General features: G+C 41.4%; 2 protein-coding genes across 3 annotated transcripts; both read left to right on the top strand.

Moving 5' to 3' along the window:
- The first annotated feature begins 51 nt into the window (after positions 1 to 51).
- Positions 52 to 6,519, top strand: cyp11c1 (cytochrome P450, family 11, subfamily C, polypeptide 1). The gene is made up of 9 exons (XM_065270581.2): positions 52 to 489; positions 790 to 945; positions 1,104 to 1,318; positions 3,797 to 3,994; positions 4,068 to 4,243; positions 4,346 to 4,512; positions 5,178 to 5,256; positions 5,585 to 5,818; positions 6,297 to 6,519. The coding sequence occupies exons 1-9, from the start codon at positions 248 to 250 to the stop codon at positions 6,423 to 6,425; spliced, it is 1,596 nt and encodes a 531-aa protein (XP_065126653.1). The 5' UTR covers positions 52 to 247; the 3' UTR covers positions 6,426 to 6,519.
- A 1,960-nt stretch (positions 6,520 to 8,479) lies between these two features.
- On the top strand, positions 8,480 to 14,730 carry pklr (pyruvate kinase L/R). Of its 2 annotated transcripts, none has more exons than XM_065270603.2 (11): positions 8,480 to 8,637; positions 11,669 to 11,833; positions 11,990 to 12,081; positions 12,219 to 12,350; positions 12,468 to 12,654; positions 12,728 to 13,001; positions 13,107 to 13,257; positions 13,343 to 13,495; positions 13,575 to 13,741; positions 13,992 to 14,173; positions 14,253 to 14,730. In XM_065270603.2, the coding sequence occupies exons 2-11, from the start codon at positions 11,695 to 11,697 to the stop codon at positions 14,357 to 14,359; spliced, it is 1,584 nt and encodes a 527-aa protein (XP_065126675.1). In that variant the 5' UTR covers positions 8,480 to 8,637; positions 11,669 to 11,694; the 3' UTR covers positions 14,360 to 14,730. The 2 variants fall into 2 exon arrangements, with proteins under 2 accessions (XP_065126675.1, XP_065126674.1); XM_065270602.2 differs by lacking the exon at positions 8,480 to 8,637 and adding an exon at positions 9,649 to 9,799.
- The last annotated feature ends 764 nt before the right edge of the window (positions 14,731 to 15,494 follow it).

Here is a 15,494-nt window from a genome sequence, read left to right as displayed (position 1 = left end):
TGGTGTCTTTGAGCTTGTGTGTGTGTGTGTGTGTGTGTGTGTGTGTGTGTGTGTGTGTTTGGACTCTGTCGACCCTGTGATTTCTCGAAAGAAGTGATGTGGTGTTTTTCTCTTGAACTTTGACCTGATGTGACAGTAACTCATTGGTTTGGTGATGTGTGAGAGGAGGACGTGATACAGGAATGGGGGCTGATGCTCTGAAGGAAAACTCATATGGTTGCATTAAAGAGACTCGATCGAGTCAGACATGCTTGTCTCATCTGTGCTCGCCGCTGCATCTTCTGCCATCGCTCGATCTCTGTGTAAACGTCCAGCAGTGATGCAGAAGAGGAGTATCAGCGCTGCTGGAGGACTGCGACGCTTTCAGGACATCCCTCACACCGGCAGTAACGGCTGGATCAATCTGCTGCGATTCTGGAAAGAAGGAAGATTCAGTCAGCTCCACAAACACATGGACAACACTTTCAAACAACTCGGACCCATTTACAGGTACATACGCTCACATAAAGTCTCAGTCCACTAGTTTTCTTATTTTTATAACCAAAGTTTAAGAATGATTGTAAACTTTGAAGGTTTTAAATGCATCAGATTTTGATCATAAGTCATGCAACACTGTTAAAAAAGTCATAGCAGAATGATGTGTTTCTCTAAACCTGAGACAGAATGAAATGTTTTATAATCTCTATGTTAATCTCTAACTATAGGTGCATGAGTGCTAGCAACACCAGGTTCATGGGTTTAACTCCTTCATGAATGAATGAAATGTATCATGACTGTTTGTGTTTTTAGAGAATATTTGGGCTCTCAGAGCACTGTGAACATCATGTTGCCGATGGACATCGGTGAGTTGTTTCGTTCGGAGGGTTTACACCCGCGTCGCATGACTCTACAGCCCTGGGCGACACACAGAGAGACACGCAAACACAGCAAAGGCGTCTTCCTCAAGTCAGTTACTGTAATATACACTCATGACAAATAAACCTCTTCAATTATTTCAGCTTTACATCTGTTATTTTGCATTTTATTGTTTTGGTCAAGAGTTTAGCTTGTGGATGTTTTTTGTTGCTGTGATTTATCTTTGAATGTAATGTGTGTTTGTGTAGGAACGGTACAGAGTGGCGTGCTGACAGATTGCTGTTGAACAAAGAAGTGATGGTCAGTTCAGCCGTGCGGCGCTTTCTGCCTCTTCTGGATGATGTAGCGCAGGATTTCTGTCGTTCGCTGAGACAGCGGGTGGAGATGGAAGGTGTGGGTGAGACGGGTCAGCGCAGTATGACCCTTGACCCCAGCCCTGATCTCTTTCGCTTCGCTCTGGAAGGTCAGAGGTCATTCTGAGTTCTTTAAAACTTTTCATAATAGCATCAATATGTAAAGGTGTTTAAGCAATTTTGTAAAGATTAACCGTGCTTAACAAATATATTAATGCCTTCAGGGGTTAAATACAGCCAATGGAAACACATCCATCTCTATTGTTTCCATCAACTGTAATGGAAACACAACTTGTGTTGCCCCTTAGAGTAAAGCAGCTTCTGTTATTTTTCACAAATCCAGTGGCTTGTAATATATTCATAAAAAATTGAACAAATAAATAACTAAGCTATTGCCCCAACCCCTGATACTGTCATATATCAGTGACCTCACAGGCTGATGATCTCACTATGCGCCTATACACTAACACAAACTAATGTTATTTGAGAGTTCCACTGTTTGTGTTGTTATTAAACATGATGCACAATGTTCTGTACATGTATGTGCTTTCTCAGATATCTGCCCAAATGAAAGAGGCGGAGAGGCGTTTCAGTTTTATCAATGAAAGCCTAAAGATCGCACTGAACACCATGTGTTCACTACTAGAAATCAGGACCGTTGAAAAAACATTGTGCTCAGTAAGCGGTCTTATGTGGCTATTCAAACACATTCAACACCAGGGGTCTCCAACCTTTTTGAGCAAGGGCTACCAAATGGATAAAACAATCTGGAGGCATTCCTTTTTGAAGAACTTTTATTTTACTTGTTGATATGTTTTATCATTGTTTATACCACAGGTCTGTTGAATGCTTTTTTGATTGATTGAGAAATGTTCCACAGGTATGCATTATTTTTCGATAAATGCACACCTGACCTGTCAAATGTCTTAATCTTGGAGAACCCAAGAACCCTTCTCTTAGCATTAATTAACATTGGCCAAATTTGACCCGTTGGTTCTCCATGGTTAAAATAACCACCAGAGCAATGAATAATTGACTCCACCCTGCTGAAAAAAACAGCATCAAACCAGCATGGACCAGCATGGGAATCATGCTGGTCTATGCTGGTTTAGCTGGTGGTCCTAGCATACCAGCACCAAAACACAACATATGCTGGTATGACCAGCATGGGATGCTGGTGCTAATGCTGGTTTAGCTGGTGCTAATGCTGGTTTGGTGCTGGTTTAGCTGGTGCTAATGCTGGTTTAGCTGGTGCTAATGCTGGTTCTGATGCTGGTTTGATGCTGGTTTAGCTGGTGTTCACTAGCAAACTAGCACCAAAACACAACATTTGCTGGTCTTGCTGGTATGCTGTTTTTTTCATTTTCCCTTTAAATTATTAGAAAATATTGCACACCCTGCGGTGGAATGGCATGACACGAAACGGAGTGACGCATTATCACCGTGGGTGTGCATTATTTAATAGAAATAATATTATTATTATAATTCAACGGCCCATCCTCAATTATTCCTTCCATAAAAGAAGCCAAGCTAATATAAAAATATGTCATAAATAAATATTGTCAGGTGTTTGAGAGATCTGTATACATGGATATCAGCTGACGTCACTCACTTGTCTACCGCCATTTTAAGGACTTGAAGTGGTCGCAAAAGAACTAGAAGCTATGCCTTCAATATGCTGTGAGCATCAAAATCGCTATTTTAACAACACTAAGAAGGCTCAACACAACATGATATTTTGCTCGAAGTATCGCCTATGTCTCTACGCGTGAACTCGAGCATTGAGAACATTGTTTGTGAACAGAGAGTTTACTAAAAAGAAGGTTTTGAACAACTGACTTTGGATGATTTGGCGTCCGCTCGCCGCCTTCTTCCCAGTCAAGATGTATCGATCTCCAATTGCGACGTAAGGAGGGAGAATTGTAAAGATTGATATCTCCTAAAGCATAGTTCCATAAAAATGCACGGATAAGTTGTTGTTTTGCCGCAAGTGAAAAACAATATTGACCTTCAGGTTGAAAAAGGAGCCTCATATGATATTCATTCATTCCCCTTCGGAAATCGATTATTTACGTCTGGCAGAGATGACAAGCGGACACCATAACAGCCAAAGTCAGTTGTACAAAACCTTTATTTTTAGTAAACTCTGTGTACACAAACAATGTTCTCAATGCTCGCGTTCATGTGTAGAGATCCAGGTGATACTTCGAGCAAAGTTTCATGTTGTGTCACGCCTTCTTATGTTGTAAAATAGTGGTAGTTCGGTTGCAGCGGACAGCGGCTGGAAGAACGCATCAGGGATCGAGAAGGCATCACACCCTAACCAAGATATATTTTTTTAAAGTAGCGTTTATTTTCATGACAGTCGAGATGCGACATGTTGTCTTTCGTAGCCCTTTACTGTATCCGTAAGAATCATAGACAGTAAAAGATAAGAAAATCCGTAAATCGTAGCAAGGTAGCCAATGCTTGTCAATAGCCTACTGGTACTCGGTAGGTCCTAAAGATGGCGGCATGATGTAAAAGGTCACGTGACTGAAATCCATCTATAGATGGTGTTATATGATGTCACGTGTGTTTCTCCTCAGCGAGCTGTCATGTTCTGTATGGTGAACGGATCGGTCTGTTCTCCTCGACACCATCACAAGAGTCTGAACGCTTTATTTGGGCTGTTGAGCGCATGTTGGCAACGACCCCTCCGCTCCTCTATCTGCCCCGCCGTCTGCTCCGGCACGCGCCTCTGTGGACTCAACACGCCACTGCATGGGACAACATCTTCAGTCACGGTCAGTGTGTGTGTGTGTGCGCATCAACCTGATCTGAGTTCAGATGGTGAATGTAAATGTTGTGTTTCTTCAGCGGAGACTCGCATTCAGAGGGGCTATCAGCGGCTGCAGACACGTGTCTCAGGGACAGCAGGAGGATCAGAGGGGAAGTTTTTGGGTGTGCTGGGGCAGTTAATAGAAGCAGGGCAGTTATCACTGGAGCTGATTAGAGCTAACATCACAGAACTCATGGCCGGTGGTGTTGATACGGTATGAGCTCTTATCTATTATTGCACTTAACTAACCTTCCTGTTTATCCTGTTAGTAGGTGAATGTTGAAATAATCCAAATAAGTCTCTGTCTCTCTCTCAGACCGCCGTCCCGCTGCAGTTCGCTCTCTTTGAGTTGGCGCGTAACCCTGATGTGCAGGAGCAGGTACGCGCCCAGGTGATGTCATCATGGGAACGAGCAGCAGGAGATCCTCAGAAGGCCCTGCAGGGAGCGCCGCTTCTGAAGGGAACGGTGAAGGAGACCCTGAGGTGAGGACCAGAGCCTAAAGTATGACATCTTCAAATGCATACAGGCTTTAAAACAGCATTGAGAACTGTGTCCGTGTTCCACATCTTCTCCTGTCATACTGGGTGAGGAGGACAGACCGCAGTTCAAGTTCAAATTATTCATTTTAAAGAGGACATATTATGAAAACCAGACTTTATTCATGTTTAAATGCTATAATTGGGTCTCCAGTGCTTTTATCTAACTAAAAAATGTGCAAAAGATCAACCCAGTAACTTAGTTCCATTCTTAAACCATTCTCTGCAAGCATGTGAAAAATTAGCTCATTGAAATTTGGCTCCCCTGTGATGTCAGAAGGGGATCTTATTATAATAATACCACCCCTTAATCTGCACTATCCAACCACGGCACTACCATTTATTTCAGAGATCAGCTCATTAGCATTTTAAAGGATACACACAAAACGGCACATTTTTGCTCACATCTACAAAGTGTCAATTTTAAGATCTTATAATAAATTATCTGTGGAGTATTTTGAGCTAAAACCTCACATACATACTCTGAGAACAACAAAGATTTATTTGACATCTTACAATGTCCCCTTTAAGTGTGTTGAGTCATTCATTTGTTCGTACTGTAAATAATGAGGTCAACAGGATTAAATATTGAGTGTGTTTGACATTTCCAGACTCTATCCTGTGGGCATCACAATCCAGAGATATCCTGTTAAAGACATCGTCCTCCAGAACTATCACATACCAGCAGGGGTAAGAGATCCACACGTGCTGTCAGCTCATTACAGTTTAACACCGGTCACAGTCAACAGGTTTGTGGAAAATTGGAGCAAAGAGAGTTGCAGAAATGTTTACAAGGATAACCCAGCGTGTGAAACTCCATCTTATCTATGTCAGTGGTTCTTAATCCTGATCCTGGAGTCCCACTGCTCTCTCTTATTTAACACAAATGATTCAAATCATCAGCTCGATAGCAGAGATCTCATTGAATTGAAGTGAATCTGTCAGATAAGAGAGATAAAATGTGCAGAGCAATCGGGTCCCAGGATTTATAACCACTGGTTTATGTTTAACCATTTAGGAGTTAGTTCAGGTGTGTTTATATCCTCTGGGACGGAGTCATGAAGTCTTTCAGAATCCTCAGCGCTTCGACCCCAGCCGCTGGAGAGGAGCTGACAGAGGGCGCGACAGTGAGAATGTGACCATGGAGACGGGTTCTGGTGGGGGGTTTCGCTCGCTGGCGTTTGGGTTTGGGTCGAGACAGTGTGTGGGCCGCAGAATAGCAGAAAATGAAATGCAGCTGCTGTTGCTACACGTAAGTGAATCAGTGACACATTAAATCAGTGAATCAGTGAATCAGTGAAACATTAAATCAGTGAGTCAGTGAATCAGTGACACAGTTGATCGGTGACACGTGAGTCAGTGAATCAGTGATACATTGAGTCAGTGAACCATTAAATCAATGAGTCAGTGAATCAGTGACATAGTGAACCAGTGAGTTAGTGAATCATTGACAAATTAAATCAATGAATCACTGAGTCAGTGACACATTAAATCAATGAGTCAGTGAATCAGTGACACAGTTGATCGGTGACACGTGAGTCAGTGAATCAGTGACACATTGAGTCAGTGAAATGAGTGACACAGTAAACCAGTGACACATTAATCAACAAGTCAGTGAATCAGTGAGTCAGTGACACATTAAATCAACAAGTCAGTGAATCATTGACACATTAAATCAGTGAGTCAGTGAATCATTGACACAGTTGATCAGTGTCTGTGTGTGTTTTTAGATCCTGAGGAATTTCCGACTGACTGTTTCTTCTAGAGAAGATTTGAACACTAAATACACCCTAATACTGATGCCAGAATCTCCACCCAGAATCACCTTCAGTACTCTATGTGATCATGTGCCTGTATAGAGCTGAGAGCTGCAGGTGTTTTACTGTGATCTAATGACCTCACAGACATCATCATCATCATCATCATCATCATCTACTGTACAGTTGTATTATATCAACCGGTTGTAACACATTCATGTCAGATTTACAGTTATTCAATAAAACTTTTATATTTTGTGTCTGAATTCTTGTTTTACATGCACATACTTGCATTTAACAGCAAAGTCTAATGCTCTCTAAAGGTCCCATAAGGTCCCTGTTCATCTCATGTTAATCTTGAGTAGTTTTAGAGTAGTAATAAATCCTTTATATCTCTGAAGAGTCTTTAGTTTTATCAGATTTTTAAAAGAAAGTTTGCTCTAAAGATTCTTTCCCGGAAAAAGCCGAGCCCCTGGTTGTGTACCGTGGGCGGAGTAAGTCACGAACAAGCAAAATACAAAACATTATCCCACACTATCTCTGGATAACTTATGATTCACTTCATGTTTGTGTTGTTTACATTATATGCACAAACACGCCGACTGCCAACAAAACAACTGCCTGCGACCCATGACCCGGTTGGGACCGCCCTATTTGATTTTTTGATACTTTGCATTTGTTTAGCATGAGGAATTAAACTCTTAAACTGTGTTTATAAGTCAGATTGTATGAAATAGCTTTAAGTCCCCCCCATTTATTATGAAGGTTGTATATGATTCACAGGTGGGTTTAGTTAATTGTGACTAAGGAAAACATTTAGGGGCAGTTTCCCGGACAGGGATTAGACTAGTCCTAGAATAAATGTAAATAAATGTAAGAGCTGTCCAAACTAAAAACAACTTGCACTGACATATCTTAAAATACATCAGTGCCCTTTTTTTAGTAAGGCATATTTGTTAAAGCTAGTCATATTTCCTAATTGTCTAAACTGACTCAATTTAATTTCGAGGAGACTGCGCTAGTTTGGTTTCAATCCTACTTGTCCAATACAAGACAATCTGTGAGTGTTAAGCCACCTTTCCCCTGCACACGACATACGGAAACGACAGTCGGAGTTTGCCCCCTAGTGGCAATCGTAATGACGTTTCAATTTAATCGTATATGTGAGAGAAGCTCATTCCAGCTCAAGAGGCTTCATTCTAATATGTTTACCATGGTGGCATAAATCAATGAATGCAAATGAATGAAACAATAAACAGTTAGGCATATATTACAAAGATTGCCAATATTTTTTGGAGAAAACGTATTAAGACACGATTAAAATAAACATACACAAATTAAATTAATAATGTATTACTTATCAGGAATCAAAGGTTTTTTTAAGGATTCAAGTGTTACTAATAAAGTTAAACAAAAAGGACTGATCATTTTCACCTCACACACAGTTTATGATTGGTATACAATGAAATACATCACTTCCGGTCGGCATATCGCATATGCGCTTTAGTCACACAAGTTCAAATTTTTTAACGGATCCAACGCTCAAAACGGATCCGATATTTACGCATCCGCAGATGGTCGGCACCTCACGCAGCCTCTTTGCGACTCTCCATAGGAAATGAATGACATCCAGCTTATCGCCTGTCGTTTGTCGTGTGCAGTGGAAAGGCAGCTTTAGTGGCACTAAGTCGTCCTACCTTGAATGTTCAGCAGGGGTCCCACAAGGCTCTATTTTGGGACCAATATTGTTCTCCGTCTAAATAAATGATTTGCCAAATGTTTATCAGAAAGTCCATTTTCAAATGTATGCTGATGATGCGGTCACTTTTACACCTGCTAAAAGCACACAGGAAGCGTCATCTATCCTTACATCAGAACTGAAGAATATACAGCATTGGCTGTCTAAATCCTGCCTATTATTGAATAAAAAGAAAACTGGTGTTATGATTTTTCACTTTTCTGTTTGGATCTTTCCAGCGATCATCTCATCTACAGCAGAAATTAAAGATCTCTCACACTTCTGTCTTACACAATTATCTAAAAACCCACAATGTTTAGCTGTTAATGGTAATACTTTGTGCTTGATATATTTAAGTGACAGTTTGTGTGGGTTGTGTGTATGCGCTGTGTGTATATATTGGGTGTGTCTGTGTGTTGAGTGTGTCTGTGTGTTGTGTGCGTGTGTTGAGTGTTGAGTGTGTATGTGTTTGTGTGTAGGTGTGATGTCAGCAGTTCTTCAGGTTGTGCTGGAGAACATCATTGTATCTTCAGGTGTCTAAAGTCGCAGATTTCTTCAAGAACAGGACATCTTTAGGTAAGAGGTCTGACTGTGTGTGTTTGTGTGTTTAATCTTGGCTTATTTATGCCATGTTGTTTATTTTGATGGTCTTATGATGACAGTGACTGACGGTGTGTTTATCTGTCTGAAGTTCAGAGTTATTTTTCTTGAACTAACGCTTTTATTTTATTATTCAGTGGTTATTATTTTGTGTATTTTGCACATTGTGTATTCAGAGAAAGAGTTTGTTTTGTATTTAATATTTTTAATATATATTTTCTTATTGTCTATTTTATGAGTGACTCTTTATGCACAAAGGTCTGTTTGCTGTTTGTCCTTTAGCTACTGATTTACTTCCTGAGATAATCACTGTGAGCATAGGTGTGTGTGTGTGCATGCGTGTGTGTGTGTGTGTGTGTGTGTGTGTGTGTGTGTGTGTGTGTGTGTGTGTGTGTGTGTGTGTGCGCGTGTGCGTGCGCACGGTGTGTGTGTGTGTGTGTGTGCGTGCGTGCGCGTGCGTGTGCGCGCGTGTGTGTGTGTGTGTGTGTGTACCTGGTAATTATTACGTTGTGGGGACCAATTGTCCCCACAAAGATAGGAATACCAGTGGTGACCTTGTGCGGACAATTTGATGTCCCCATGAGGAAACGAGCTTATAAATCAAACAAAAAGGGGGTCTGTGATGGTCCGGGTTAGGGACTAGGGTTGGTCGGGGGAATAAATTAAAATAAATAAAAAATTAAAATTAAATTAAAACTATCTGCTAATAATAATAGTTGTCCTCTCTCACATCTGCTAAATGAATAAACGTAAAGCAAACGTAAATAAATCATCTCAAAGGTAATAATAATAAACTTTATTTTCTGTAGCGCCTTTAAATGTAAGTCTAAAAGATTGATGTGTCCGTCATAGCAGGTCATGAATACATGTGGGTTTCCTGGATATCTTTAGTAAGGACAAAGTCTGGATGGCTGTTTTTAGCAGCAGATTTCATATGCAAACAAAAACTAAAGAAAAAGGTCAAATCTGAATGTTACAAATGTCAGGTCAGTAAATCTGTGTGAGAGAGACAGAGAGACAGAGAGAGAGATAGAAAGAGCTGTGCTGTGCTGTAGAGTCAGAAGTTTAAGGTGTGGATTAAAGCAAGCAGTTGTTGTTCTTCTCCGATCAGAAACTGGATCAAATCTCAGGATGGGCGGTGAGTATGAACACAGATAAGAGCTGAAAAATCACTGCACATCTTTGTGTTAATGTGTAGACATTAGATTTTGTATAGAAATATAAATGAGTCATTCTGTAGTCAGCTAATAAAACATTGTTGATAAGACCACAACATATGAAATGTCATCTATGAATGCGGTATTTAGTGAGTCTCCGAAATCTGATTATTGGCTGTACTTTACTCTTTATACAGTGAGGAAAATAAGTATTTGAACACCTGTCTATCAGCTAGAGTTCTGACCCTCAAAGACCTGTTAGTCTGTCTTTAAAATGTCCACCTCCACTCCATTTATTATCCTAAATTAGATGCACCTGTTTGAGGTCATTAGCTGCATAAAGACACCTGTCCACCCCATACAATCAGTAAGAATCCAACTACTAACATGGCCAAGACCAAAGAGCTGTCCAAAGACACTAGAGACAAAATTGTACACCTCCACAAGGCTGGAAAGGGCTATGGGGAAATTGCCAAACACCTTGGAGAAAAAGGTCCACTGTTGGAGCAATCATTAGAAAATGGAACACCACATTGGTGGTGGTTGAGGAGATTCCCCCATTCATATGTAAAGCGCTTTGAGCACTGGAAAAGCGCTATATAAATGTAACTAATTATTATTATTATTATTATTAATTATTATGACTGTCAATCTCCCTCGGACTGGGGCTCCATGCAAGATCTCACCTCGTGGGGTCTCAATGATCTTAAGAAAGGTGAGAAATCAGCCCAGAACTACATGGGAGGAGCTGGTCAATGACCTGAAAAGAGCTGGGACCACTGTTTCCAAGGTTACTCATGGTAATACACTAAGACATCATGGTTTGAAATCATGCATGGCACGGAAGGTTCCCCTGCTTAAACCAGCACATGTACAGGGCCGTCTTAAGTTTGCCAATTACCATTTGGAAGATCCAGAGGATTCATGGGAGAAAGTCATGTGGTCAGATGAGACCAAAATAGAACTTTTTGGTCATGATTTCACTAAACGTGTTTGGAGGAAGAAGAATGATGAGTACCATGTCAGATATCTTTAATACTTTCTAGGTTACATGTGTACAAACTTTGGGGAATAATAACACACAAAAAGTGCTTATTGAACTGTCACCAATGGCATTTCATGTCCCATAGACGGCTAAAGTCTACTAACCCATCTACCCATGTCAAAATAAAATCATGATGCTACATCTTTTTCTCATGTTTCACCTTCTGTAATTCGGCTCCAAATGTTGAGTGTAAATTGTTGGGTCATTCTGACCCTCTTGACAAAAAAATACTGTGTAAAATAATAATAGACAAAATCATACATTTCAGTCAGGGCAATCTTCCCAAATTGGGTGGATTTGATGTGGAAAGACTCAAGTTGCTCTTACAAAACTAAAATGTAAAGGATTAAGCGTACGAGACTTCAGCAACTGAAGAAAACCTCAATCCTGTTTAAAGGTGTTTTAGGATTAGGTGAGAACGAAAGTGATGAGATTCTTAGGGGTGGTTTCCTAGACAGGGATTAGTTTAAACCAGGACTAGGCCTTAGTTTAATTATGAAATATAACTAGTTTTAACAAACATCCTTACTTACTTGTGTGCATTTTGAGGTAAAACAAAGGGTACTGATGTATTTTAAGGTATGACAGTGCAAGTTGTTTTCAGTTTGGACAGCTCTTTTAGTCTAGGACTAGTCTAATCCCTGTCTGGAAAACCACCCCTAAGTGTGTTTAGGGTTTGTTCGTCATTCTTATCAACCCATAGTTATTTTTGATTAGAGAGGTGGGTTATGGTTATAGTTTTTGATTCAGGAACACACTGACCAGAGGCAGAGATAAATAACATCTGTCTGTCTGTCTGTCTCAGCTCGTATCAGACGCTACTCTGATGTGATGGCTCTATCAGACTCATTTATACAGAAGCAGCTTTTGGACGCATCAATGGCCGACACCTTCCTGGAGCATTTGTGTCTACTGGACATCGATCAGGAACCAATCACAGCTCGCAACACCAGCATCATCTGCACCATCGGTCAGTTAAAGGGAGGGATTATGGGTAGATGTGAACCATAGCCTAGGATCAGTGTCTTTCCTATTGAATCTCTTCAAACTTTCTTTCTTCATTTGTGTTCTTGTGCACGTCTCACTCTCAGCACCTGTCTGTCTCTCCACGTGATGTCATTTTCAGGCCCCGCCTCCAGATCAGTCACAAAACTGCAGGAGATGGTCAGGGCTGGAATGAACATCGCCCGGCTGAACTTCTCTCATGGTTCTCATGAGGTGAGTATTGTGTGTGTGTTCATGTTTCTTATGTAGCTACTGTTTGTGTTCAAATGCATTTAATTTAAAGATGCTTTGCTATAAAATACTAGAGACATAAATTTGAATTGTACACATACTGTATCTATCTCTCTCAGTATCATGGAGAGACGATCCGTAACATCCGTGAGGCTGTGGAGACGTTGACCTCTGACCCACTGTACTACAGGCCAGTGGCCATCGCCCTGGACACTAAAGGTCCAGAGATTCGCACAGGACTCGTTCAAGGGGTACAAGTTTTATGTTTATATGTTTATACATTTGACAGACAATTTTATCCAACCGAGCATTACAAGCTATACATTTGATTTGTTTAATGGCCGTGTGTGTGCGTGTCGGTCTGACAGCGTGCAGATGCTGAGGTCACACTGGAGCGGGGGGCTTCAGTCCGGATTGTAACGGAAGATTGTGAGCGCGATAAGACGGACGGATCGGTTATATGGATGGATTACAGCAGCCTGCCCCAGGTGTTGAAGCGAGGAAGCAGAATATATATTGATGATGGTCTGCTCGCTCTTAAAGTCCTGGAGATAGGTAAAATAAACACACGCTCACATGTGAAAGAGCATTCATTGTTTACGTCAACTCTAAACCTATTCTCTTTAAGGGGACACATGGGTAGAGACTCGTGTTGAGAACGGAGGAATTCTGGGTAGTCGTAAGGGTGTCAATCTGCCAGGGTCTGAGCTGGTGAACCTGCCTGCCGTCAGCGAGCGAGATCGTTCCGATCTGCTGTTCGGTGTGGAACAGGGCGTCGATATCGTCTTCGCCTCCTTCATTCGTTCGGCAGAGGACGTGCGGGCCGTGAGGCAGGCGCTGGGACTCAAAGGCAAAAATATTCAAGTCATCAGCAAAGTGGAGAGTAGACAGGGTGTACAGAAGTAAGACGTCAACAAACACACACACACACACACACACACACACACACACACCCATCATCTCACAGACAGTCTTAACATGCACTAATGTCTGCCGTTCCTCCGAAGCTTCGATGAGATTTTGAAGGAAAGTGATGGCATTATGGTCGCCCGAGGTGACCTTGGCATTGAGATTCCTGCAGAGAAAGTCTTCATTGCGCAGAAGATGATGATCGGACGCTGTAACTCAGCAGGAAAACCGGTCATCTGTGCTACACAGGTGATTTCATCTGGTCCATGCTGGTGGATGTTTTCGGTTGTGAGAGCTATTAAAAATGTTAAACTAATCTCGGTCCGTCTGTCAGATGTTGGAGAGTATGATACATCACCCGCGTCCCACCCGTGCAGAAAGCAGCGACGTTGCTAATGCTGTGTTGGATGGAGCAGATTGTGTCATGCTGTCTGGAGAAACAGCTAAAGGACTCTTCCCTGTCAAAGCCGTTGCCATGATGCACTCGGTGTGTTTATCCGTCTAAACATCCACGTGTTAGCGTTTCTGTGCGTCACATTTACTCTCTCTCTCTCTCTGTCTGTCAGATCTGTCGTGAGGCGGAGGCTGCCATCTTTCACCAGCAGCTGTTTGAAGAACTGCGGCGTTTGACTCCTCTGAGCTCCGACCCTACAGAAGTGACGGCCATCGGAGCCGTAGAGTCCTCATTTAAATGCTGCGCTGGAGCCATCATTGTCATTACCACATCTGGCAGGTGCGCACACACACAAACCCATTCACTAAATAAAGATGAAGCAAATAAATCTGAGAAAAATATAAAACATATCAGATCGTTGTTTACAGAAGTGATTGTGAGTGAGAAGAGGTTAAAGTATATCTGAGAGAAGCAAAGCTCTTCAATATGAAGATCATTTTTCAACAAAGAGAAACATTTTGTGTGTTTCTGATGAGAGTTTATTAATATTTATATTTCACTGCTGTTCATATTTTCTTCTTTCTGACAGATCAGCTCATTTATTATCTCGATATCGTCCTCGCTGCCCCATCATCGCCGTCACTCGCAATGCTCAGGTTGCCCGCCAGTCACAGCTACTCCGTGGTGTTTTCCCCGCCGTTTTCTCAGCTCCGCCCACTGATGTCTGGGCTGATGACGTAGACAACCGAGTGACGTTTGCTATGGACATCGGTGAATTTAAGTTTGTTGTATTTGTGTGTTTCTTTATATCTGCATGGCTTCTAATGTTTCTGTGTCTTTGTCTTGGCAGGTAAAGCTCGGGCCTTCTTTAAACCCGGTGATTTGGTCATAGTGGTGACCGGATGGAGTCCTGGGTCAGGGCACACCAACATCATGAGGGCGGTTAGAGTGCCCTGAATCGCTGCCTCTGATTGGTCAAAGTGTCTTACTGACAGTCCCAGTGGTTGTCCATCCTGGTCCTGGAGCCCCCTGCACATTTTTCTCTTATCTGACGGCGATCTTCTCTGCTAATGATTTAAATCAGTTGTGTTAAATAAGACGGACATACAAGAGCAGTGGGGCTCCAGGACCAGGACTGAGAAACACTGACATAGACGACTTAATTGATTTGTGAGTGATCTGTTAATGAATCCACAGCTAAGTTTAGCTTCAGGAACACTGTGAGTATCTCTGAGACGTACGTGAGAACACTTACATGTTGATTCTGTGTCGGTATTGACTTCAGTCCATCACATCTGATCCTTTCAATAAAATGAAATCTGTCACAATGTGCTGTCTGTTATTTTACATTGATGATGAACTGATTTATATTACCAGACATTATTTCACCCATCTGTTCTGACACACACGTCTCACCAATAACAGCGTGTGCCGCCACAATCCTAAAATACAATAACATCCCTACAGGTCTCAGTGTAAAGAGAAGCCTGTAAATCCTGCATGAATAGTTATATAATTAAATCTGTGATAATAACAGTAGGTCAGATACCCTTTGATGTCTGTCTGGTTTTCTAATCTTTCTTTTATTATAGATTCTAATTGGTTTTGTCTGTTCTGTGTCAACTTAAATGAGCCGAATATCAGAGAAACAAACACCAGCAGTCATAGACAAACATCTCTCTGTCTGCTGCTTTCTTGTCTGTGTTTGATTATGGAGATGTATTTTATCAATTTGCTTCATCTTCACTTCTTTCCTCTCTGGATGCCGTTTATCATGATGTGCTGTAAGCCTTTAACTCATCATGGCCGCACGCTGTATAATAATGGTTGGCTGGCCTTCATCAATGAGAAGAAAAATGCATTGGTATTTAATCCTTTATAAATCTATTTTAGGGTTGTTGCCTTCATATCTTTTAAAGTTTTTAACCCAATGGAAACATGTTGGGTATTCTCTTCAATCTCATGACTCTTTTACTCTCTCTGTTCCATCTGCCAGAACCAATGGGAAAAAAGCCTTCTCGTATGGTATGTAACTCAATCTAAATGGAACTTTCTGCAGTCAAGAATTACAAAATTGTGTGTCCTTTTAAGT

Source organism: Paramisgurnus dabryanus, chromosome 13, assembly GCF_030506205.2.
Source record: "Paramisgurnus dabryanus chromosome 13, PD_genome_1.1, whole genome shotgun sequence".
Taxonomy (NCBI): Eukaryota; Metazoa; Chordata; class Actinopteri; order Cypriniformes; family Cobitidae; genus Paramisgurnus; species Paramisgurnus dabryanus.
The sequence above is the reverse complement of the archived record's forward strand: the minus strand, read 5'-3'. Positions and strand labels throughout refer to the sequence as shown.